General features: G+C 39.8%; 2 protein-coding genes across 6 annotated transcripts in view; one reads left to right on the forward strand and one right to left on the reverse strand.

Moving 5' to 3' along the window:
• The window catches only part of IL12RB2 (interleukin 12 receptor subunit beta 2), a 77,908-nt gene extending 70,639 nt beyond the window's left edge, over positions 1 to 7,269 (forward strand). For both annotated transcript variants that reach the window (XM_084785194.1, XM_084785195.1), the window contains exon 17: positions 172 to 7,269. In XM_084785194.1, the coding sequence (XP_084641320.1) occupies positions 172 to 708 (537 nt within the window). In that variant the 3' untranslated portion in view covers positions 709 to 7,269. The remainder of the gene's footprint in view (positions 1 to 171) is intronic.
• SERBP1 (SERPINE1 mRNA binding protein 1) lies at positions 6,893 to 26,662 on the reverse strand. Of its 4 annotated transcripts, none has more exons than XM_084785197.1 (8): positions 26,230 to 26,662; positions 22,366 to 22,516; positions 21,581 to 21,721; positions 21,380 to 21,451; positions 20,457 to 20,576; positions 13,871 to 14,048; positions 9,603 to 9,776; positions 6,893 to 7,297 (listed from the first exon to the last, which is right to left on the reverse strand). In XM_084785197.1, the coding sequence occupies exons 1-8, from the start codon at positions 26,540 to 26,542 to the stop codon at positions 7,241 to 7,243; spliced, it is 1,206 nt and encodes a 401-aa protein (XP_084641323.1). In that variant the 5' UTR covers positions 26,543 to 26,662; the 3' UTR covers positions 6,893 to 7,240. The 4 variants fall into 4 exon arrangements, with proteins under 4 accessions (XP_084641323.1, XP_084641322.1, XP_084641325.1 ...); XM_084785196.1 differs by having other exon boundaries at positions 21,380 to 21,469; XM_084785199.1 differs by having other exon boundaries at positions 20,457 to 20,531; positions 26,230 to 26,661.
• Between the last annotated feature and the right edge of the window lie 486 nt (positions 26,663 to 27,148).

Raw genomic sequence — 27,148 nt, forward strand, 5'->3', positions numbered from 1 at the left:
TCCCCTTGCTGGAGAATGGCAGCTGTTGAGGTAGGGGAGGAAATCTGGCTCTGACCTCTCAATTTAAAGGCCCACAGTTTCAGTTGTGACTGAGGCAGGGCATGAGATCTTAGGAACCTGGAGAAACAGTTTGTCAGAAATGACCTGCACATCTGTTCTTCCTTCTCCCAGGAGAAAACCCAGCTACCTATGGACAGCCTGCTGATGACCTGGACCACTCCTGAAGAGCCTGAGCCCCTGATGATAAATGAGGTCCTTTACCAAATGATCCCAATCACCAGACAACCCTATTGCTCCAAAAGAGGACAAGGGTTCCAAGGTTACTCTACCTCCAAGGAAGACACAATATACATTGCCTCAAGTCCACACCCTACAGGAACTCCCACAACCGAGACAAGACAACTAGTGAATCTATACAAGGTGCTGGGAAGCAGGGACACTAACTCCAAACTGGACAACCTTCCCAGCCCCTTGACAGTCACCCCAGTGGAATACCTCCCCAGTCACGAAGGCTATTTACCCTCCAACATAGAAGACCTCTCTCCCCAGGAAGCTCCTTCAACTGAATCTTTAGACCTGGAACATCAACACATTCCTCTTTCCATTTTTGCATCAAGTGCTCTCCGCCCACTCATCTTCTGCGGTGAGAGGCTGACTCTAGATCAGCTAAAGATGGGGTATGTCTCCCCCATGAGTAATGAGGCTTGAAATCTAAAAGGTCAGTGCACTTCATAAGTAAAATAGCAAGGGCAGCACAACACATCAATTTGCCCGGTCACTGCTCCAGTGGTGGTCATCTCAGGCCCGTCTGTAGCTTCAGAACAGTGAGACAAACCAGCTGCTGTCTCTGAATTAAGTTAGAATCACCATAAGAACTTAAGTCTTATCGGTAAGGACATAAAAGACATAGACACTGATGAACATAAATAAAGGGCTGCCAACAGTCATGTTTAGCATTTGTGGCTCACACCATTTTCCCAAGATGTTTCACCTTTAACTTCCATGTCAGTTATCAGCTCAATGGAGAATTGCCTCTTGGCTCTAACTCCCTGCTGGCTTCAACACCTGTTATCTCTGGGTCTATAATTTCAATCTACAAGAAGCCGGACATTGCAGATTTGCTTCTTTGTAACTATAGCCTGAGTCAGCACCCTCTTTATCACATCACTGGTAAAGTCCAGTGCCACTTTCACTCCTTACCAAAAGATGGAAGATCCAACACCGGTTTTCCTTAAAATGTCAAGCCTGATTCTAACCCCACCAGTCCTCTCCAGTAACACTACTTTTCTGTGTTTGGCGCTTTCAATTAACAAAGTATCTTCTACAAATGTGTACTTCCTTTTCTAACCTACCAAATAAATATATCCATATAGCCCAGTCGTGTAAACTATTGTTTGCCAACCCCCCCCCCCCACCACCAATGTGGCTCTAGAAACTGAAGCTATCCTTCCTTGCTTTCTGCTATCACAGACTCAATTTCCAGTCCTTTTCAAAGTCTTAAGCTCTACCAATTTTCTATTCTACCCTAACTGCTGTCCATTGGTCCCACATTCTTTGACATTGTTTGACAATTCAGTTTTGGCCTCTCTGCATCCATCAAGTGCTCTCAGTTGGTTGCCAATTTCAGAAGCCGACCAATCTATTACTTAGCAATGTAGTAAATTGCTGCTGTAGTCTTGCTCACTTTTCTCTTCCCTCAAAGGCCGAAGTATATTAAAGCCCTCTTGTCAAGGTTTCCCAACTCATTAAAGAATGCACGTGAGGCTGAATGCCTCTTCCACACCTTCCCTCATAAAGATTTTCATGTCATTTAATATTAAACTACAACCAACTTGGTAAGATGCTCCCAGTGTAGTGACTGGTTGTGTCACTTGTCATGTCTGTTGGCAAATTCAGCTCAAATAGAAAACAAGTTCCTTAATTGGGCACACATACAGGTAAGTCTGTACTTCGATGGTACAAAGAACCAAGTACTATTCAAATATAGTGGCTCTCTGGTAACTAGTGACTACCTGTACAATAAAAATACTGTACTTGAGGGCTCTTTTTCAGGAAATGAAATGGGCAACTAACACTATTAGAGTGATTCTAGTTAACTTCTCAAAAACCCTGACCATCAATATCTTTACTAGTTTAAAAACACTATATAAGGCAGGCTTTTAATCCCAGCACTCAGAATGCAGTGGCCAGGTTTACATATCAAGCTCTTTTTTTTTTTCCCCCTGAGACAGGGTTTCTCTGTGTAGTCCAGGCTGGCCTTGAACTCAGTGATCCACCTGCCTCTGCCTCCCAAGTGCTGGGATTAAAGGTGTGCGCCACCACTGCCCGGCCAAGTTCTGTATTTTTTAGAAACTGTAAAAAAAGGTATCTCCAAAACTAAATATAAGCATGAAATAAAGTATTCATTATTCACTTGCTAAATTTCAGATGTAAGCGTCCCTTTCACCATTATGTGGGATTCTCCAAGATTTCGTTTAAAAACAGAAGTTGTAAAGACCACTGACTATTTGTTCGTTTTTCCTAAAACTGGTAAATACTGGTTTCCCTCACCTTGTACAACTCATTTTGCTTAGATTCTTTTCAATTCCTGTAAACAATCAGAAAATTGTCATGGTGATCTCTTCTGCCTTTCTCAGAGAAGTTACTGATTACTTTAAAAGTGCACTCAACCTTAAATGTCAATACTGATAAAGCTGAAAAGAGAAAGCATCTGTGCTCTCCTGTAACTTGGCAATGCTGGTTAAGCTATTCACTCAAGTTTACTGGCAATTCCCTCTACTTCAGTGAAAAACCATCGCCATCTTACTTTTTAAAATGAGATGGCGACTAGGCCTATTGTTATTAATGAAGAAAAAAATCTAGATTCTTTTTTATCTAGTTAGTGACTGTCACTTGCTTTGGCAGGCCAAGTACACTGCGAGGCATATACTGCATCGTCACTGCTGAGACTATGAATTCACCATGCCCTGCGCTAAGAAAAGGGCAATGAACGGCCCAGGTCTCCCACACATGAAGTTGTCTAACATGTTAGCACCCAAGTAAACCCTAATGAATACATAAGGTTAAAAGGTATATAAAATCAAGTTGAAACTACTAGAAACTATGGAATTCAGGAAAAACATACAAGAGGTGACAAACAGTAATAAACAGCAGAAAATTTAGGCTGGTGATGACACTGAGCAAAGCACTATCTCTAGAAAAACACTCAAATCTCATGCAATTGCCTGTCTCTAAAGATACATTTAATTTTTCATAAACCATGGAAACTTAAGCATGTTTATACATGCAATGGGAGAAAACACATCTTCTTGAAGTTACTTATGGAATTCATTACTTACTAAACTACTGAATTACTAGAAACCCAATCACTTTAACACAAACTACGACCAAACAAACATTAGTTCTGAGGGTTACCCTGTCTCCAAAAGCAAATAAACTGTACTTCAAAATTAAAAACAAAAGCAAAGTAAGTTACCTACCTGGAGCTCACTGGCTAGAAGCATATTTAGTTCCTGACAAAACTCTTAAGTCAAATAAATTAACCTGGATAGCTTTAGTTTTTTTAAGTGCATGAAAATAAATTTCTAGCCAGGTGTAGTGGCGCACACCTTTAATTCCAGCACTCAAGAGGCAGAAGCAGGCAGACTGCTTGTGAGTTCAAAGGCCAGCCTGGTCTACAAAGTGAGTCAAGGACAGCCAAGGCTACACAGAGAAAGCTTGTCTCGAAAATAACAAAACCAAACCAAACAAACAAAAACAAAGTACATTTCTTCAAATTAGACATTAGTACTAAACTTTTGAAATGACAACTGTAACTACAAGGCAAGTGGCATAGTAAAAATTAAAACCAACCCAAGCTAACATTAACTTGTTTAGAAATAGCAAAATCAGGGGCTAGAATTATAATTCAAGCTCTAAAGATCGTAGATCTTCTGAACTGGGTAGGAATCTGCACTCTCTCCTATCTCAAACACTCTCCCCGCACCCCAAAAGGTAACTACAAGATGCCCTGCCTCTACAATTTCTTTATTATGGGCAAGTGGCTTACCAGACAGATACTTTACCCCCACTTTGAACAAGAGTTATTTTAAGAGTAGCATACTTAATGCATACATAGAGGTAAATAAACTTTTATTTTAAAGGAGCTCGTACATTCGGGCCTGGGATGATACCCTAGATCAGGAAACAGCACAGACAGTCAGGGCATAGCTAGGAAAACCTACTTGCACTTAGGAAAGCAGCCACTGATTTATCCCAACAAACCTGACAATTTATGTTGAAGAGAATGCTTGGTGACAAAAATGTGTGTCCAGGACACATAAATCCCTAGTACTTCAAGCCTGACAATTGGTTTTGCCGATGCAGATAATTTACTAGGGCTATTTAGTAAGGTACTTTACTGTCTTGTTAGTAGGCATATTCATCAAGGCATACTAGGAGTCTGGATTCTGGGCTTTTAGTTGACATGGACATATGACATTCAGATTTAACATTTACATATTAATTCCACTACAGTTACAAAGGTTTGGGGTTGAATACATTTCTAAACCTTTCTTTTACTGTGGTTGAAGCTCAGCAACTTGCTCAGGATGAGCAAGGCCCTGGATGGATACCATCACCCGCGTAGGGGGAGTGGAAGAAGCATAACTACATACGTCATAGGTATACTACACCCGTTAGCCCCGTTGTGGGCAGCCCGTCTATAGATACACCTGCATTGTCTTACCTTTAAAGTCAACATCAGTAAGGTTCTTGCAGCTTCACATTTTTAATTTTTAATACCTGGTTATTTCACCTGCTAATGCTCTAAAGACATTTTTTAAAATTCAACACAAAATACTTGCACTTCACTTGCAAACTCTGTAACATTTTTTTCTATTTTATCAGTCATCTCTAGTAATTATAAAAATATCAATCAGAAGGAATATGCAATACTCTCTCCAAACCCATACCAAAAATAAACCAAATACAACTCTGGAAATTATGTGTCTTTAACTGAGTGAAATGAACTGCAGTACCTGTTGGTACATTTAAGATCTCTCAACAAGCCCAAATAGTATCCAACTAATAGGCTACACCAGCCATTCAGTCCAAGCTGGAAATGTCCCCCGAAAGTTCAGTCAACACTGTTTACATTCAAAAGCATTCCAGCAGTTGTATCTACTTTTGAAATTACTGTGTAGCTTCCTAAAACTTATAGGACTCAGCAGGCTTGTCAAATAAAAACCTCACATGATATCTAAACATCCAAAAATATTAAAAAGTATCATTATTTTGGGAGTGCAAAGAGATCAGAAAAGGGAAGTCAAGAAACATATAAAGGCGCTCCCATTTGATTCTTTTTATCTTTTAGGAAATGCCCATGAAAATAAGTTGTTATTTTCAACAGAAAGTTTACAATTAGCTCTTGACATAAATTGATCCTGAAAGGAAATTCACAGGTATCAGACATGACTAATGAGCCAAACAACTTCTTCAAATTCAGCCTATTTTGAAAGTTTGCAGTATAACAAATGTGGCTATGTGTTTTCTAGTGAAAGTCAATGAGTAAAACTTGTTTCTAAGAGCAGGTGTTTTCTACAGCATATTGCTGGAAATCTGTATTTCTAAAGACGTTACTATTAAAATATGAATTCAGATATACTTGAAAGTTTAAACATACTGACTTAAGGGTGCATATGCTACAATCTCATAGGACCTACATGGACTAATCCTTGCCTCTGAAAAGCAGGTATCTGAACCGTGTGCAGCATCAATTAACAGCACAAGTCTATATAAAAAACAAAATAAAAAATACCTTTCCAAGCTGTCATGACTGACAACCAGATTAATAAACTGCAATTAAATGAATAGATGTACTATATAGTATCTTTTAGATGTATACTTGAAAACCAGCCATCTAACTAGCAAATTAGACTTTTAAGATCTCCAGTAGTTTTATAATCACAAGAGGTTAAAAAAACAAAAACCTGACAACTGATACGTCTTAAAGCTTTGAATAAAACTCTTTTCCTGCTTAATAAATGTGAAGAAAAAAAATCCTAGAAAAAATTGTTTTTAAGAAAAAAAATTCTGTGTATGTACTTTTTAATAAGCAGTGGTGCCTCTGTTCAAAGACTCCATCAATACCTAATTTCCTAATGGAGGAAATGGAAACTGATACCTAACATTTTGTGTGCAACATTTATCAACTCATGACCAAATCATAGCAGATAGGAAGGTCATAAAAAAGATACTTGTTTTGTATTTTATGGATGGTGTTGCTGTTCCAAGCTAAAGGTAAAGTTGGCTTTGAAATACTAAAAGTTAAGATACTTTTCCATCTCAGCACACTAACGAGTACCCTTTGGATTTTATAAAACAAGAATAAAGATTGATTATGGATAAAACCCACACCCACAAAACTATCTCACAGGCTGTATATCTATCAACAATAATTGGCTTACAAGTTCCAAAACAGTGCTTAGTTTTACTTTTAAAATGTGGAAACCACACATTTTTAAAGTAAATATAGGTGAATCAGGTATAATTTGAATCTAATAAACCATGCACGAGCCAGAAGTTAATAAACCAATGTGTTTTGAGTTTGTTCAAGTACTGCCATTTCTGTAGAAAGATTTAGTATATATCAGCTATCATAAGATGGGGGATGGGCCCCCCCCCGGAATATTTCAACTCCCAAATGAAAATACAGTTAAAATACATAGTGGTTAGTATTCCACGCAGCATAAAATCTAGTAAGTCAGAAGTTTCCATGTCCCAGCTGACCATGTGTGGAAATGCAAAGCAGGTATTAAAACCAGTATTATGTCCAATATTTAAAACCAGGTTGTAATTGAAGAAACATCTAAATCCTTAATTAAAAAACACAAATGAAGTGAAAGCTTTAAACTGGTACACACTGTTCACACCTATATTTCAAGTTTGGAAATGCATATTTGCAAGCAGCAATACAAAAGTATTCATGAAGAATGCATAATCTCTGAAAATTATGAAAACATCCCTGCTACCAATACATTTCTAAATACAAAACTGACTAACATTTGTTACTTCTGTGTAGCTAGAGAAGTTCGTTTTCAAAACAGATAAAATTCAGTCTGTAGGTGTGAATGGTATGAATGACAGTCTTTTTTTTTTTTTTTTTTTTTTTTTAATTCTTAGTTGTTTGGGATCCTTAAGCATGCAAAAGCTTTGAACAGGAGGGTCCACAAAGGAACCAGTGTTGTATTATGGCATCCAGTTAGGCCAGAGCTGGGAATGCCTCTGGGTCATCTACATCAGGAGCAGAAGCACTTGACTAGAGAGAGGGAAAAACAAAAGCAAAAAATTAACCACAATTCTCAAATCTTGGAAATAGCCTGCAAACGCTGGCTAGACACTGAAATCTAAAACACTACATAAAATAGATCAAAGCTTTTACTTTAAAAGCAAAATTATAAATCCTAATAAGACTACATATATTTGCAATGAATTTCTCTTCAATGAACTAACTACTTTGTTTGACTTGCTGTGAATTATACACAGGGCTTGTACATGCTAGATTAAGTGTTCTACCACCAAGTGATACATTGCCCATCCCCAGACAAGATTTTGTCACTTCATGATGTCCCGTCTTCCAAGTGCTGGGATTACAGGTATGTGCTACCACACCAGGTTTACCTATAACTTCGTATTAAGTAGATTCACATTCCAACGTGTGGGCTCACACTTCTTTACTAATTTTAGTTTTTCACTTGGCAACATGAGTGTTATCAATATAAAATCAGTAGGTAATTATTTAATTAGCACATTCAATATTAGAAAAGAACCAACTATTTGTATACAGCCTGAAAACATTATTGAAAATGCTCATATATGTAAAATCATCCTCTATAAAGAGTCAGAGGACTATCACTGATGACAAAACCAATAGCATTGCCACTGCACCACTATACACAGAAAGACTGCAAAGAAACAGGTACAGCAGTGGTTTTCACCCTGTGGGTGACAACCCTTTGTGTGGCAATGACCTTTTCACAGGTGTTGTATCAGACATCCTGATACAGATTTTACATCATGATCATAACCATAGCAAAAATAGTTATGAAGCATAAAATAATTTTATGGTTGGTCGTCACCACAACATGAGGACCGTATGGTTGCAGCATTAGGGAAGTTGGGAACTACTGAGGGAAGGCTACTTTAAAAACAAAGCAAAACAGCCAGGTGTGGTTGGGCATGCCAGCATGAGCTACTAAGTGAGTCCAGGACAGCTGAGGCTACACAGAGAAACTGTCTCAAAAAACAAGACAAAACAAAACAAAAAACAATTACTGAGCCAGGTATGGTATGTAGGTCTTTAATACAGCACCTGGGTGGCAGACACCAGCCTGGTCTACATAGTGAGTTCCAGAACATGTCAGTTGAAAAGTGAGACATAGTCTCAAAAAGATAAAAATAAAGGGCCAGGAGCAGTGGTGTTGAGGGAGGCCAGCCTCGTCTACCAAGCAAATCCAGGACAGTCAAAGCTACACAGAGAAACGCTGTCTAGAAAAATCAAAAGGCACCACAAGTAAAACAGTGGGAATTTAAGGTTATCCTAATACTCTCCTAGCAGGCAATTGTGATTTCAAAATCAACTCCATGGGCATCGATCAAGTTCACATTTAAAAATGTTTTGGGCCGGGTGGTGGTGGCGCACGCCTTTAATCCCAGCACTTAGGAGGTAGAGGCAGACGGATCGCTGTGAGTTCAAGGCCAGCCTGGTCTACAAAGTTAGTCCAGGACAGCCAACGTTACACAGAGAAACCTTGTCTCGAAAAACCAAAATAAATAAATAAATAAATATAAATTTAAAAAATGTTTTGGAGTGGGCATGATAGCAAAGACATACAAATAAACGCCTTGGGAGGGTAAGGCCTAACCACATGTTTGGATGGCCTGATACAGCACTGATAAACAAAGATTAACACTGAATTCCACTTTTTTGTTGTTGTTTTTTAAGACAGGGTTTTCCTGTGTAGCCCTGGCTGTGCTAGAACTTCTTTTGTAAAACAGGCTGCTCTCAAACTCAGAGATCCGCCCACTTCTGCCTTCTGAGAGGTGGGATTGAAGGTGTTTGCTACTGCCACCCAGTCTGAATCCCACTCTTAAATCATAGAGTAGACTAGTGTTTCAGGGAAACTTTTGTAATCCTAAAATTGTTCTATACCTTGATTTATTCAGTAGTGAAGATACGCTTAGAGTAAAACAGCACCCTGACAAGCTCAGAACTCAATAGTATGGTTAGTTCAACTCCCTGGAAGCACTATTCTAATCATTAAGGTTCTTTTAAAAATAAAGAAAAAAATAACTAACGCCAGGTGTGGTTAGCATATGTCTTTAATCCCAGCACTCCCGCGGTCAGAGGCAGGCAGATCTCAGGGTCAAAGACTGCTTGGTCTACATAGTGAGTTCCAGGTCAACCTAACTCCACAGTGAAATCCTGTCTCAAATGTTGTTTCTTGAAAATAAGTTATTTTTCTTTAGTTCTGTTAATCCTCCACTCTAAAATATCTCGCCAATAATCTCTTTTAAGTCCTAAATCACTTCAAACTAACAAAAAACGGGCATCTTAAAATTACCTTGTCAGTCCTGCTGCCACGGTTTGGACGACCACCACGCCCACGTCCACCACGGCCTCCCCTGCCACCACGTCCTGGGCGACCTAGGTCTCCGAAATTGATCTCCAGTTGAGACGTTATATCATTTGCTGGCTTCCGGAAATGATGGTCCATAACTGAATCTTCAGCATGAGCCTAAAATGTTAAATGAAAGCTTTTGGGTAATTAATATAAAGGTAATACTGCAAAATTGCTAAATCTGTTTTCTCCCTAAAGACCAATTACCAATCCTGTACTTTGTGTGAATTACAATATATCCACCCTCTAGCTCTACAGATAATAAGCTCATTTGTGGCTCAGGTAGTGGCCTTCTTTCCTTTATCACAAACTCCTCTGAACTGCAGATGAGACCAATAGTCCTTGTTTAATGGCATATAATGTAAGTAACAAGTTTTCACTCTAGTACTCAATCTTTCAGCAGTGAATCTATGCAATATTTAAAACAGGGTCCTTCAAACTGTGATTCCACTGTGAACCCCTAACGATCTTTGGATAAAAGGCATGCAGTTTCTTCTAGTGATAAATCTGAGGGATTTTTATATTCTTTCAAACTAGGACCGCCTACACAAGACTGAATGTACAAATTACTTAAGTTTTGTTGTTTACATGAAATTATAGGTTGAACAAGCATGCCTACCTCAAATATCAAATTTTTAAGGGTACCATGATTTTCAAATTAGGGACACTGCAAATATATCAAAATCAGAAAGCTGTCTGGTTTCAAGCTTTTTAGGCAAGGATTTTTCATCCTTCATTGTTCCTCCATATAAACTGTTTCAAGTCAAACAATGTAAACTTTACATAAGGGACTCCTGGGGTTCACTAAAAAGACTTTACTAATAAAGTGTTAAAACAAAACTAGGATCTTTATATATAAGCTACATGTCTTAGAAAGGAAAAAAAAGACCTTAGTATCACTTAATGCCTGATTTTTATTATAGATGAAATTACTTTTAATCCCTGGCTTAAAAGGTTGCTTTACACTAATCAAAGTTGGCTTTTTCTCATTCTTAACGGACATAAAATCTAGTTTTGAAGAGTAATGAATACACTGTCCTTTCTAGTTAACAGAAAGATCACAGCTGTTATTACTTTAAAACAAAATGAACAGTCTATTTACATTCATTTCTATATACTAATATCCAAATTAAATTCTATCCCTTTAGTTATGATAACTCAATTTTAAAGACAATACAATTCTTTAAATATAAATTTTAAGGAAATCTAAAAATGATAAATATAACTTACAAAGGCATTAGATAAATTAAAAACCATTTTTATAGCTTGTATTTTTATCTGGGTATAAATGTTTGGTATTTCAAACCATTAATGTACTAACTTTCTAGAGCACAGAAGCAAAACAAGCTCAACTGAATACATTTAAATCTGGATCAGGGCTGAAGAAATGGCTCAGTGGTTAAGAGCACTGGCTGCTCTTACAGAGAACAGGGGTTAAATTCCCAGTATGTACAAGGCAGCTCATAACTAACTGTCTATGACTCCAGTTCCTGGGGATTTAACACCCTCATGTATATAAAATGAAGTTAAATAAACCAGGCAGTGGTAGCGCATGCCTTTAATCCCAGCACTTGGGAGGCAGAGGAAGATGGGTGGATCTCTATGAGTTCGTGGCCAGCCTGCTCTACAAAGTAAGTTCAGGACAACCAAGGCTACACAGAGAAACCCTGTCTCAAAAAACTAAAAACCAAAGCAAAAAATAAAAAGTTAAATAAATTATAAATACACAAAATATACGTGGATAGGTTTACTACACAGTAGTTTTGAGGCTCAGGGCACTTTACTAACTTTTAGGTTGACTTCTAGAATGTGGTGACACCAAACAAACCCACTCATTCATCTCTAAGAGCACCTAGAGTATCAACTTACACTCACCTCTGCTGTCAGTAGTGATTCAGTTTACATCACATTACTGTCATATAGGTAGTCTCAATGTGAAAGTCCATATTCACATCACAAAGGCAAAATTTATGTATGAACCCAGAGTAGCTTGATAAAGAATGTCAAAGCTTCACATTTTTTTCAAAGCCAACCATGTATTTTATAATTTTCAAAAATTGCAAATCATACCTTACTTTATATAGCAGTCTCCAATATTTACAGAAGATATTAAAATCGAGGAAATGCCTGAAACCAAAGCCTACAGTAGCCTTTATTCCTATATATGAACTAATGGGCAAGCAGTGCACACAATATGGGTAAGATACGGTTGTAAACCAATGATTCACACCAGACAGTTTAGGAGAATGCTATGCCTCTACCACACTATTCAAATTGGAATGCAACTTATGAATTTCTACAATTTTCTATTTAGTCTTTTTGGACCTTAGTTGACTTCAGATTAACTAAAAACAGAAGACAAGAATCATCCATAAACAGGGCTGCTATAGTTTTCTGAAAAGTTCTGGTAAAATATTTCAAATTAGAACACACATATTAAAATACTGATGAATTTTCCTAATATTACAATTAGATTTATCATATTAACAAAGACTGCTATTTTAGGTGGAAATTTCTACATTGATTTTTAGAGTTCCATCAGGATATCCATCTATGGTGTTCTACTTCTACAACACTAACAATCTTAACTGCAAAAAAATTCATTCTAAGCGGGACATGGTGGTACACGCCTTTAATCCCAGGACTTGGGACAGTTGGATCTTTGTGAGTTCAAGGCCAGCCTGGTCTACAAATGAGTCCAGGACAGCCAAGGCTACACAGTTTAGAAACTCTGTCTCAAAAAACCAAAACCAAAACAAAACAAAACAAAAAAAAGAAAGAAAGAAAGAAAGAAAAATTCATTCTAGACTGTACTTTTTAAGACTTGACATTTAAGGGCTGGAGATGGCACGGCAGTTAAGAGCAGAGTTCGCTCTCCCAGGCGTCCTGAGTTCAATTCCCAGCAACCACATGGTGGCTCACATCCATCTATACACTCTAATGCCCTCTTCTGGAATGCAGGTATACACGCAGATAGAACATCATACACATAAATAAACAAAATCTTATTCATTTTTTTATGTATACAGTATTCTGCTCACGCTGCACACCAGAAGAGAGCACCAGATCTCATTATGGATGATTGTGAGCCACCAAGTTGTTGATGAGAACTAAACTCGGACCTTTGGAAGAACACAGTGCTTGCTCTTAAGCTCTGAGCCATCTCTCCAGCCCAAATGAATCTTTAAAAAAAGGAGAAAGAAAAAGAAAACACGATGACTTGACATTTAAGACAATTTCCTCATTTATGTTTTTATAAAGTAAATGTTAAAAACCATCCCTCCTCTAAACCAACTCTATTTAACCTCAATTCTACTTTACAATGTTTCTCATATTGGCCTCAGCCATTTGTATGTCCAATAAACCAAAATGCTATGGGTTATGACTCAATAACAGACAATGTGCATTATGTTTGAAGCCCTAGGTTCACGCCCCAGTATCAAAAATAAGTGGGTAAACAAAACCTTATTCAATCTTGTAATTAGCCAGGTAGTGTGGCACATGCCTTTTATCCCAGCACTCAGGAGGCAGAGGCAGGTAGATCGTTGTGAATTAGAAATCAGCCTGGTCTACAATGTGAGTCCAGGACAGCCAATGGTACACAGAGAACCCTGCCTCAGGGAAATAAAAGAAAAAAGAAATCTTGTGAATTACAGGCTGCCTTAACATTAAACTTTACCTTGTGATGACAGAACTTGACATGAATAAATGCATGAATCAAAAAGGTCAGCAAAAGCTGCTAGGGAAAAATAATATGAGAAGCAATGTGTTTGGGTAGATTCATATTTACATAAGCTTTAGCCATCAACATTACTCTCAAATATTTACGTTCGTTTCCATGTTTCAGAGATAAAATTATAATTAGTCTTTATAAGACACCATTCCATAATAAGGAAAAATACTAGCACTTTGTGAGTTCTGAATATTTTTCTTTCTGAGAAAGTTATCTTCACTAAGTAAGCCTAAAATAAAGCTTAAAAGTTATCCATATCGGCCTAGCCAGGCATGATGATCCATGTCTTTAACCCCAGCACTCGGGAGGCAGAAGCAGTTGGGTCTAAGTTCAAAGCCAGCCTGGCCTACAGAACAAGTTCCAGGACAAGTTCCACAGGAAACCCAACCTTGAAAAAGCAAAGTTATTCATATAAAAACTAAAACAAAAATTATAATCCAAGTCACATCTGAACAAATTTAAACAATTTTAACCTTACCTCTTCACTTTTTGATTTATGCAGAACAAATCCCTTTTTCCATTGTCCATCAGCACCTTCATTTGGTTTTCGGATATTAAATTCTACTTTTGCTCGGTCTTTATTTTGAATAGCTTTCCACTCATCCAAAGTCATCTCTTTTGGACCCTCTTCCTTAACCTCTTCAACTTCATTCTCCCTGTGAACAAGATATTTAAATTTTATGCCTGATGGCTGATACTAACTTATAAGAAAATATCTGGGGGACTGAAGAGATGGCTCAGGTTAAGAGCACTCACTGACTTGGCTATTCTTGCTGAGAGCTGTGGAGCAGTTCCCAGCACACAGGGTAGCTGGCTCACTACTCCCTGTAACTCCAGTTCTAGGAGACCCGGAGCCTTCTTCTGAGCCCCCCTATGCAACAAACAAGCAAATGGTACATACATACCCATAGGCAAAACACCCATATACATATAACAAAATTGTAAACTATGTGTGCATATACATAATTGTTATTTATATATTTATATATTCCAGCATATAAAATGATTCCCAACTTTAACTTTTCCAGTTAAAATATAGTCTGCAGCCCGAGACTGCAGCACAGGGTGTGCAAGTCTTATATGGCAAGTATATTCTAAACTCTATTTTAACTGGAAAAGTTAAAATTGGGGGGGGGGGGTCGTCTTACATGCTGGAAAATATGGTATATAAGATTACAATAGGATATTCTGTTAGTAATCTATTAGTAGATTTCAAGAGTGAAATTGTAGCTTTCTCTATAACCCAGAAACCACCATGCAGCATGGTAGAGATGAGTCCATTTGCATTCAGATTTTCTGAACAAATTACGTTACAATATCTACCTTGAAACGTATTATTAACCCATTAATACACATTTCTTTGATACAATACTTTAAACTGTACCATCTTGTGTGACTAATTTGTATATTTTCTTTTAAAGCAGCGTATGCAGTGCACAAAGGCCAATATTGGCATTTTCCCTAATCATTCTCTGCTTTATTTTTTGAGACCATGATCTTTCACTGAAGCTAAAGCTAACCAACTGGCTAGGCTGGCTGGCCCATGAGCTCTGGAAAATCCTCCCACCCCCATTAGGAGAGGTAAGGTTGGTCAGGTGTGCACCCATGCCTGGTTTATGTGGGTGCTAGAAAGGTCTTGAGACTTGAGCAGCAAACAGTTTATTGACTGAACCATCTCTACCCATGTTTTCATTTCAATAAAGGGGGCCATTATCTGATGCTCTTCTAATTTAGCACTCAAGCAAAGTGTAAAAAATTCATTCCTACAAATCTGAAATTCTATGTAATTCCAACTCTCAAACCAACCAACCTCTAACATATGGACAGGAGACTGAGGTCTCACTAGTAATGGACTGTCCACAAAAACAAACTGGTCTCAATATTAATACCAATATAATTCCCAGACCTTAGCTATTGTAATTATCTGTTCCCTTTTCTATATCATGCATAGCTTAGGAACTTATTATCTTAGTCTAATTCCAAATGTCACCAAACAAACCAGTTGCTATTTTGGGAGCTGTGCTTCCTCCCAAACATAGCAAGTGATTTAGTTTAACATCACTGCTAAAATATATTTATATAGTTCTTTGTATTTGGACAGATTCTTACAATTTCCTGGAGCAAATTTACTTTCAATCTTGACAGGACATTATTGAGCATTAAGTATATCAAGTCATTTTACAGAGAGCTCTGGAACTGTCCTACTGGTTCACCAGTTCTGACAGTGAAACCTACCTTTAAAGACTACAAGAAGTTTTACTTCTTAAACTTATCCTTCAAATAAGATTACATTTGGTTTCCTCATACTTGACTAAGATCAGACTACTCTTGGTGAGCATCATCTTCATTAGAACAATTACTTCAATTGCTCCTGACCAGAAGAATACTTTTTTTCCCCCAGACAGGGTTTTTCTGCATAGCCTTAGCTGTCCTGGACTTGCTTTGTAGACCAGGCAGACCTCGAACTCACAGCAATCCACCTGCCTCTCCCTGCTGGGATTAAAGGTGTGTACCACCACCACACCGGCCCAGAAGAATCCTTTCTAATAATCCATGAATGTATTTTGTTCTGAGAAAGTCTTTGAGGATCACTCTGAAAATGATTCACATTTGTGTAATAAAGAAAAAAAGCCAGGCATGGTGGGACACGCCTATAATCTCAGCACTGAGGAGGCAGGTGGATCTCTGTTGAGTTGGATCCTGGTATGTAAAGCGAGTCCAGGACAGCCAAGGCTAGAGAAACCCTGTCTCGAAAAACCAAAACAGATTCAACATTAATCCCTATATGTTTATTCCTCCAAAGTAATACATTTCATATGTAATATGAAATATAAATTTTTTTGTTGCTCTTTTGATATTTTTCAAGATAGGGTTTCCTTTTATGGCTCTGCCAGTCCTGAAACTCTCTATAGATCAGGCTGGTCTCACATTCAGAGATTCACCTGCCTCTGCTGGGATTAAAGGTACGTGTCACCACGCCCAGCATAAATTCTCAATGTAAAAAAAAAAGTCTGAGCTGGAGAGATGGCTCAGCCGTTAAAGGATAGGCTCACAACCATAAATGTAAGAGTTCGGTTCCCAGCACCCAAGGCTGTCTCTCCAGCCACAAAAAAAAAAAAAAAAAAAAAGGTTAAAAAAAATCTATTCACATTTACTTTTATATATTCCAGTGATTGTTCTCCTTGGTCCGACAAGACCACAAAATACAAGTTTCCACTCATCAAGACTTGCTCAGGCAGAGGCAGGCAGATTTCTGTGAGCATGAGGCCAGCCTGGTCCAGGACAGTCAAGACTACACAGAGAAACCCTGTCTCAAAAAACAAAAATAGCTGGGCATGGTGGCGCACGCCTTTAATCCCAGCACTCAGGGAGACAGAGAGGCAGGCGGATCGCTGTGAGTTCCAGACCAGCCTGGTCTACAAAGCGAGTATAGGACAGCCAAGACTACACAGAGATACCCTGTCTCAAAAAAACCAAAACCAAACCAAACCGAAGACTTGCTCACCATGCTTGGGGGGTGGGGTGGGAAGAAATTGGTGCGCACCTTTAATCCCAGCAGTTGGGAGGCAGAGACAGGTGATCTACAGCCAGCCTGGTCTACAAAGAGGTCCAGGACAGCCAAGGCTACACAGAGAAACCCTTTATCAAAGGGGGGGGGGGATGCTCACCAAATAGCACTTAATAAAAAAAAAAAAAAAAAAAAGATTTGATGGGTGGTGGTGGTGGTCGTGCACAATTTTAATCCCACCACTCCAGAGGCAGAGGCAGGCGGATCACTGTGAGTTCAAGGCCAGCCTGGTCTACAAAGTGGGTCCAGGACAGCCAAGGCTACACAGAGAAACCGTCTCAAAAAAAACAAAGCAAAAAAAAAAAAAAGATTTATTTATTTAGTTATTGTTATTATATATGTATATATGTACACCTGCAGGCCAGAAAAGGACATGAGATTAACTTAACAGATGGCTGTGAGCCACCATGTGGTTACTGGGAATTGAACTCAGGACCTCTGGAAGAGCAGTTGGTGCTCTTAACCTCTGAATCATCTCTCCATTCCCCAAAATAGCAGTTTATATTTCTTCTTATTCCTCTCCCCCCCCCCCCCCCGTAGCCTTGCTATGTAGCCCAGACTGGACTTGGACTCCTGATCATTCTGCATCTACCACCTAAGTACTATTTATGGCCTTTATTACCATGTCCAGCTACCAGCACTATTCTTTTGGAAAAAAGTTTAGAAAGATGACTCCTTCTCTGACTGATCTGATTTGACCTGAGAATTACTGTCCTATAAGAAATGACACAGGCCCAACACAGTTCCAAGTAACAAGACAGAAAACCTAAAAATGAATCCATATATTTGCAGCCAATTGATTATTTCACATTACAATTCTTTAAGAACATACACCAGAGAATGACAGTCTTTTCAATAAAGGACAGTAGGAAACCTGGGCTTTCTCCTATGCTCTGTATAAAAACCAACTCAAGAGGGCGTGGTAGTGCATACCTTTAATCCCAGTGCTTGGGAGACCAGCCTGGTGTACAGTGTAATTACTAGACAGCCAAGACTACACACACACACAGAAACCCTGTCTGGAAAAAAAAAGAAAAAACAAAAACAAAACAACCAACTCACCAGTTAAAAAATGTAAATGGATTGAATGGTGAGTGGTAGCCCAGCACTACAGAGAGAAGCACTACAGAGAGAGGCAAGCAGATCTTCTGAACCAGCCTGGTCTACATACTACCTGCTAGGCCAGCACTGTAAAATAGTGAGACCCTGTCTCAAAAATCAAACAGGACTTGAGAAATCACTCAGCAGTTATGACCAACTCCAAGTATAGATCTAATGACCTCCTTGGCCTCCATGGGTACTGCATGCACATACACAGAGTTACAGCATCCATTAATAACAAATAATAGCCAGGCATGTTGGTGCACACTTGTAATCCCAGCACTAGGGAGGCAGACGGATCATTCTGAGTTCAAGGCCAGCCTGGTCTTCAAGACAAGTCCAAGACAGCTAAGGCTACTCAGAGAAACTGTCTCAAAAAACAAAACAAGAACAAAGAAAAACCAGTAACAAAGTTCAAATAGCAGAAATACTTCAGGAGAATGGGTCTAGCCAAAGACCCTGAAAGGTAAGGAAACAAAAGAAAAGGGTGATCAATGAGATTATATCAAAGACAATGTACACAGATGGAAGAAAATATGTAACCCATTCAGCAACAAGTGACTAACAAATGCAAACAGCTCAACAATAAAAAATCAGTCTGACTTTTTAAAAAATTAGTAAATGAGGGCAGACCAGCACCTGGGTTTTTTTGTTTTGTTTTTCGGAGACAGGGTTTCTCTGTGTAGCCTTGGCTGTCCTGGACTCGCACTGTACACCAGGCTAGCCTCAAACTCACAGGGACCTACCTGCCTCTGCCTCCAGAGTGCTGGGATTAAAGGCGTGCACCACCACCACCACCACCCAGCCAGACCAGCACTTGGAAGGCATAGTTAATCCAAAGTGAGTCCAGGGCAGCCAGGGCTGTTACACAGAAAAACCCTGCTGGAAAAACCAAAGAGAAAAAGAAAAAGAAAGAGAGGTGTGTGTGTGTGTGTATGTATGTGTGTGTGTAAATGATCTAAGAAGCCCTTTCTCAAAAGAAATATGAATGGCCACATAATATATGTAACTGAGATGGTAGTGCACACCTAGCACATGAGGTCCTAAAGTGAGCGTCCTAGCAATACAACGACATGACTGGGCACACTTGTAATCCCTGCACTTGGAAAGGATCATATGTAAGCAAAGTGATTCTCCAGTCAGAGCTACATGAGACCCTGACTATCAAAAACAGAACACTATCCAAATCACAGTGGGATCATATTGTCCTAGTCATAAACAGCTATTAACAGAAAGAGAAATAAATGTTGATGAAGATGCAGAGGAAATATTCCTCCAACAATATCAGAAATGTACATCAATACAACCACAATGGAAATCAAAGGTTCTCAAAAGAATAAACACCTAGAAATAGAACGATTTCATTATTTGAAATATAGTATGAACTTAACTTTTCCTGGGTAGACATGAATAAGCATATATTTGCTCCACATGAAGCACACACAAGTTAAATTATTCCACCCTCATAGTGGACCAATGAATTTCATTAGTTATTTATAAGCATATGGGTAAGGGTTTTTTTTAAACAGGCACACAAGAAACTAATGAGCAATAATACCAAGAAAAAAAGAGTTTTCACTCATCCGTTAGCAATCATTAATAGCTCATACATACTCAGAAAAGGTAGGGTCCTCAGACCACATGGCAAGCGCCACTTGAACCAGCATTAATTTAGCAGGAACTGATTTCAAGACAGTAGTGTGCATGTCATGCTCAGTAGATAGAATTTCACAACATATCTAAAGGAAATAAAACCACTATGCCAAAAATACACCCATAGCCCATTGTTTACTGCAACATTGGCTAACAGTCCAGGGGATCCAACACCCTCTCCTGGCCTCTGTAGATACATGATTGCAGTGCACTTAACACACATGCAGGCAATATTCATATACACCAAGCTTTTTTTAAATGACACTTCTAAATTCTTAGAACTTCGAATCAGACAGAAATTTAATCCTGAGTTCCAGGACAACCTAAACTACACAGCAAGGCAATGTTAATGAGCTAAAAACATTCTCACCATTGATTTTCATAGTTTCAAATAATTTTTTTGTGATTAGGGCTGAAGGCTTCACTTCATATACGTGAAATTCTTAATTTCACAGGTTTTCTGTGTAGCCTTGGCTGTTCTGGACTGGCTTTGTAAACCAGGTTGACCTCGTAAGAGATTGGCCTGCCACTGTCTTCCTGAGTACTGGGATTACAGGCATGTGACAGCACGCTTGGCTTAAGGTGTTTGAAAACAGCATCATGATGACGCTAACGGTAGTATACTCCTAAATTCTTAGAACTAAGAATCGGAGAAAGGAGAACCCTGAGTTCCAGGACAACCTAAACTACACAGCAAGGCAATGCTCAAAGCAAGAAAGTCTTATCACACAAAACCACTTACTTATTTTCAGTGTCTGCAACTGGGTGCTCTTCACCTTCAGGTGTTTCCTCAGTCACATTTGATTGATCCAAATCACTGCAATTATAAGATATTTGTTTCTGAATGTATTTGGGAGACTCTCTAAGGAAAGAAAGAAAAAAGAAAGGCATCTAGGTCCATTTACATGTAGCCAAAAGTCCTTCATACCAAAGCAAACTTTTACATTCTTATGTATTTCTAATTTAATTTTATTTCTACTAATCTTACTCTCCAGTAGACCTCTAGGAGAAAACAAATCATTGTATACAAATTAATTCACAATTTTTAAACAAGGCTTGTAAAATCAGACACAGAAGTAGAGGCCTGTAATTAACTACATAGCAAGTTAAGACTAACCTTGACTACAGAAAACCCCATCTCAAAAAAATTCAAGAACAAAAACCAAGAGGGAGGGGGCTGGAGAAATGGTTCAGTGGTTAGAGCACCGCCTGCTCTTCCAAAGGACCAGGGTTCAATTCCCAGCAACCACATGGCAGCTCACAACTGTCTGTAATTCCAAGGTCTGACACCCTCACACCAATGCACATAAATTTAAAAAATTAAATAAAATGTTTAAAAAAAAAAAGAGGGAGAGAGGGCTTATCAAATTTGCCAAGAACAAGACTACAACATGATGTTAGTAGTTCTACTACTCCCAGGATCGTCATAACAGGGGCTTCAGGAAAATTAGTATACATCCATTATCAAAATAAAACATTAATATACTTAAGTATAGAAACACTGTTCATTTAATATAAACTTATCCCATAAGATACCATAAGGTTAAGGACTAGAGACATAACATCCGTTCAGGAACAATATTTAAGCATTGATAATCCACTAGTAAGTTACAGTTTTGGTTTCATTGACATTATTTAACTTTATAAAAAAATCAGAATACCAACGTTAATTCATCTTTGACAGTTCCCCAGTTGTGAGATCCGCTACCTCCACGTTTGTCCTCATGTTTCAGGCCACTGTAATGTGAAAAAGAACTAACAAAACTGAGTTAACATTATACTCTTTAGTTCTAGAAATTCAAATTTTGTTTTAATTAAATAAGCACATCTAAATTTCAAGCATACAACAATCAATATAAGACTTACGATCTATCACTTCCACTATGCCTATCAAATTCACGTTTGCCACGAGAATCAAATCCATCGCCTCGGCCCATTCCACGTCCACGGCCTCCTCGACCCCTTCCAAGACCACCTCGGCCTCGGATAGGCCGTTCAATAATTGGTCTACAAAGAAAAAATTTTAATTATATCTCTAATATTTCCAGAAACTGGAAAATCCACTCTAAGCTCAAAAATACGTTTATTGGCTCATAACCCAATAATTTTTTTATTTTAACTTTTGGTTTTTTGAGACAGGATTTCTCTATATAGCCTTGGCTGTCCTGGACTCACTTTGTAGACCAGGCTGGCCTCGAATTCACATCAATCTGCCTACCTAATACATGGTGCAGAAAACTCCAACTTTATTTCTACTCATATACGAGAGATTTAGAAATTGCTTTGCAAGAAAAGCACTGCTGTTAAGACACATACACTGAACTCACACTGCATGCCATACTGTTTTTCAGCAATAGACCTAAAAACTATCATACATGTAGCTTTAATATTCTGTGTGACAGCCAATAAACTCATTGACTGGACAGAGGAAGGAAAAGAAACTCGACACTGACTTAATTAAGATATTTACTATTGAGAACTAATTTAAAACATGTTACCAGAAATGTAAATAGAACACATAGTCACAATTATCTGAAATACACATAAGTAATGATCTCCAACTACTACCTGGCAATTATGCCCAACTTATAGCTTTACATTGAGATCTAACTATAAGGCGACAAAGCAAGTAAACCTTGTTTAAAGCTTACCTATCAACTGAAAATTCACCTCCTTCACCCTTTTCTTCAAGTGGCTTTTCAAATCTTCTTTCACGAGGTGGTCGCCTTTCTGATCTCCTATCAAGTACTTTCCCATCACCTTGAAGTTGTTGATCAGGTCTTCTTCCAACTCGCCTTATTCCTTATGACAAATAACCGGCATAAGCAAAAAAATCATTTTTATAACACAAAAACTTTAGACTAGATTATTAAGGTTGATGGACCATGTATAACAAATTACAACATTCTTACTCAACAATAATCATCTCAAACTTCACCTACAACTATTCTATAACTGGCACAGAAACCACTGAATACCATTATCCTTTCGTTTCCAAGAAGTCAAAGTCTCTTACAACAGAAATTTAAACTGACAGATATTTCAATCAACTGATATATTTTTGGCTTTAAAATCATCAAATCTAATACCAGTAGCCATTCTTAAATAACCAAAAACTGGATATCCATTAAACATGCCCCTCAGAAGAATTAAATTCACTGTATTATTCTATATAATCTGGAGGGGAAGGCAATAGAGACCTCTTCATTCTATAAAATTATAATTCTGAAAGGAAAACAAAAGGCACTTATAAGTTCTATGAGACAACTCCCTAATTTAAAATAGCTTTTTGAGCTAAACAGTCCCTACAACACTAACACTAAAAAGAATGACTGGGACAAGGTAGGTTTGCAAGGTCAAGGCCACTCTGGATTACAAAGAGACCATGTCCCAAAAAAGAAAATAGAGCTATTTAACCAAGAAAAATACCCACCTTCTTCAGACCTGAAACATTCAAAGCCCAAGTATGGGTGTATACATAGCCCGATACATACATACACACATACATATAAGTATTTCCAAATCTATGTTTAAACACTATTTTGTAAGCATTAGGAAATACTTCACTATTAGTTTGTATAGAAAGCCTTTTTCAGCTGGGCATGGTGGCGTACACTTTTAATCCCAGTACTCAGGAGACAGAGGCAGGCGGATCACTTGCGTTCAAGGACAGCCTGGTCTACAAAGAGAGTCTAGGACAGCCAAGGCTACAGAGAAAACCCTGTGTGAGGGGAGAGCCTTTTTCTAGGTCTGCTCTTCAGTATCTGCTTTTAATGCATCTTCAAGAATTAGTCACAGAAAGGCAATCTTTTAGCAGTTATATACTAAGGAGACTGTGACTATAGCTTATTACCAGGGTGTCAATAACATGCAAAAGCACAGAGTTCAGTCACAGGACCCACCCACAAAAAAAAAAAAAGAAAGCTCATGGCACCAAGTGATATTTAAGGCATTGACTAATTTTTCTGGTATTATAGGAAACTCACAAAAATCAACAAAAAATAAAAATGAATTATTGGTAGTCTTAAGGACACGTTGTTAGTTAAAGCATGCCTAACATTTCAGGTATAATCAAAAAAATAGCTGAGAAGTCATTTTTGCAGAATCTTAAGTAATTCGACTAATTCTAAGAAAATGGAACACCATCAGTATATCTTTAACTATAGTCTTAGGGTAAATGTGAAATTCTCTAATAAAACTCATTCTCTGTACATTCTCAGGACAAGCCCTAAATGTAGACCTTAGACCAAGACATTTACATATATTTCATCAGAAGTATAGTGCATTAGGGTGGAGCTATGGAACCAGCTCAGTCCTTGTAATGATAACCAAGCTAAACACACCCAAAGAACAATGGCTTGCTTCCCCACCCAATATTCAATATGAGGCCTACTTAATCAGGAAAAAAGTGTATTAAGTACATCAAGGAGTTGGGAGTGCAGCTAGGTTAGAGCTGCTTTAGCCTAGTTTGCGAAATGTGGGGGATGGAGTGGGGTGGTCTATCATTATCACCACAAAAAAGTAAATTCACCTTATGGAAATGATACTTCAAAAAATGCAAGCTTCTTTTACTGTACTCAACTCTACTTGAGTTCTTAATTGCACTAATATCCAGGGTGGGCTAACCCCAAAAATCTGCTCTACACTAAATGACATTTTGCCAATTCTCAAGTTCAATAAACAAAAGCTGCAAAATTTACATGAGGAAAATACTACATTCCAGTATTGTGTTACTGAGACACAGGATACACCATTTTAGAGGTAGGTACTTTGCTTACAAGTCTACCAACCACCATCCAAGACACAGCACGACTGGCATTTCTATTCTAAATCCCCCCTTTTGTATATCAAAGCAACCCCTGGTTTAAGGATTGGGGATATGGGTGGCACAGGTTTTCCTTAGTATGGACAAGTTCCTGAGTTCAATCCCCAACACAATCAAAAAAGATTTCTGAAATACTACGAGAAAATGTTGACCACTAACATGAGAAAGTTTCCTGAAGGACTTAAGTAAATGACAAACTTGATCCTGGCTATAAATAAAATGCCCTACACTTATGGCTTACAATGCTGAAAGATCATAGATTGGCTGTGTGATGAAAACTAAGTTAATTTATAATCAAGCTTCATGCTTTAAATATTTTTAATGATTTCGCCTAGCTGATGTGTCTTATTTAGACTCAACTCTTTTCGTGTACTTTCTTCAATTACAGGCATCAAGGAGGTAAATTTTAGCTGTTTAAAATACATCAGCCAGTGTTCCTTAACACAGGAATGAAATGCCTTATTCAAGTGTGTACTGTAAAACTTAATCGGGTGAGTACCTCTGCCCAACTGATATTTTCTAGCACTTCCAGACTATGTTGTCCCTTCCAAATCTACTAACACAAAAATTCCTTTTTTTTTCCCCAATCAGCTAGGTACTGGATGTTTTACCCCAAGCTTTATAAAAAAAGAAAAAGACCCTCGCCCCCCCACCCCAAAAAAACTAGTACAACCTAATGAAAAACAATTCCTTTCATGAGCACGTGGCAGTAAGAGGCAACTTTAACATACAGTAACAATTTTTACAACTTACAGGTTATATTCTTTCTACACCCACTTGCTATTGTATTATACTTTCCTCCGCTTTGCCTTTTCACCCACAATATGCCAGTAATGAGCAAGAATGCAAAACCAAAAACAACTCTGAAACTTCCAGTGCCCTGGGAGAGACTATTAACCTGACCACGCTTCACGCACGTGTGAAGGAAACGCTGCAGACTCTACAGAGCTCTGCTGCAGGGACGTGACAGGCCGGGCACTGATTTCACCAGAGAGGCAAAGCAAGAAAAGTGCTAAGACCCGGGGGCTTCAGAGAGCTGGAAGGCGGCTTCTGATAAAGCCCAGTATTCACTGAGAACCCCTTCTAAAACAAGCGGGGCCAAACTCTTCTCCTTTCCAGCAGTTTAAAACACTCCAGTAAGTAAGTTACAGTCAAGTGTAACACAAAAGCGAAAGAGCGCAACAACAACAACAAAAAAAAAAAAAACACGTGGGACCCAAACAGCACCTTCCTCCACTCTACCAGCGCCCCAAACACAGACGGCAGCCTTCTTGGAAACTCCGAGCCTTTCCATGAGGGTCCGCGCCATTGTGGGACAAGATGGCAGGGGCAGGAACCCGGAGAGCAGGCACTGCACACAGGAGCGCTCCGGGCAGGAAGCAGTGCCCGCGCTGCTCCCGGGGCGCGGAAGAGCCAGCGGCGGGCGAGCGCCCGGCCGGAATCGGCGGGAACGCCGGGGACGCCTTCTCGGAGCTCGCTCCGGCAGCCCGAGGCGGGAAGGCTCCCGCCGAGGCTGCTGGCGGCGTGGGACACGGGGATCAACCACGCTCCCCAGCACCGTGGGGGGTTCCGAGGGCTCCGCGGCCCCTCCAGCTGCACGAGCAAGCGGGGCGGCGGCGGCGGAGGAGGAGGCGCACGCCCCCGTCCTGCCCGCCAGCCCGGGGCTCCCCACCGCCTCGCCCGGCTTTACCTTCTTTCTTGAGCGCCACCGGCGGCTGCGTCTCCTCCTTTTTGTCGGCCACGCCGACGTTGGGGGGCAGCGGGTTCTTGCGGTCTTTCTGGGACTCTTTACGCAACTGTTTGACCGCCGCGTTCGAGTTGGTCTGGGCCGCGGCCTGAGCTGCGCTCTTGGCCCCGGGGCCCCCAACGCCGCCCCCGCCGGCTTCTTTTTTCTTGTTCTCTGCTGCCTTCAGCACCTCGAAAGGGTCCGATTCGTCGTCAAATAGCTGGTCGAATCGGTTGGTGACCACGCAGCCGAAGCCTTCCTGTAGGTGCCCAGGCATGATGGTGGCTCGGCGGCGCGTTCCTCCACGGATTGCAGCGGACCGCGCCGAGCCAAAAGCGCCTGCTTCAGCTCTTCCCACAAGATGGCCGGGCCGAGAGAGGGGGGCCGCCTTCTCTTCCGGCGCCAGGCACACATCCGGGAGCGGCCTACGCCGCACAGCACCATGGGGCATGTAGGCCACAGCCGATTATCCCGTGGCGAGTGTCTACTCCTGAACTACCACTCCCGGAGTGCACCGCGCAGCAACTCTTCGCGCGCGCCTGAGAGGCGGGATCTCACGGAAGGAGAGTGCGGCGTGCTCGGCGAAGGTGGGGAAGCGTGTATTGGGCGGAGTTCTGCCACCTGCTCTTGTCACCCTCAAACTCTCGGTCTTTAGCTATCCCTGAGAACAGGAAAACATGAGTGCGTCTTCTGCTCGCGAAAGCGTTCTCTGTCTTTGGTTTCAGCCACTCCGTCTCCGGCCGAGGACTTTCTCCACCTTGCTGGGAGGGTCAAGGTGACTCCCAGAACTAGTAACTGGAGCCTCAAAAACTTCCGGGGGGGGGGGGCGGCGAGGTGCCACACTAGCCTCCCGTAGGTTGCGGCCGCCCGGCAGCAGCACATC

Source organism: Acomys minous (genome assembly GCF_964271855.1).
Source record: "Acomys minous genome assembly, chromosome: 6".
NCBI lineage: Eukaryota > Metazoa > Chordata > Mammalia > Rodentia > Muridae > Acomys > Acomys minous.

Excerpts from the sequence above, each read along its gene's own strand:
- SERBP1 (XM_084785196.1), bottom strand. The coding sequence starts at position 26,542 with ATGCCTGGGCACCTACAGGAAGGCTTCGGCTGCGTGGTCACCAACCGA. Across the intron at positions 22,517-26,229 it reads GGTGGCGCTCAAGAAAGAAG|GAATAAGGCGAGTTGGAAGA; the intron begins GTAAAGCCGGGC and ends ATTTGTCATAAG. Across the intron at positions 7,298-9,602 it reads GTGGCAGCAGGACTGACAAG|TCAAGTGCTTCTGCTCCTGA; the intron begins GTAATTTTAAGA and ends CCCTCTCTCTAG.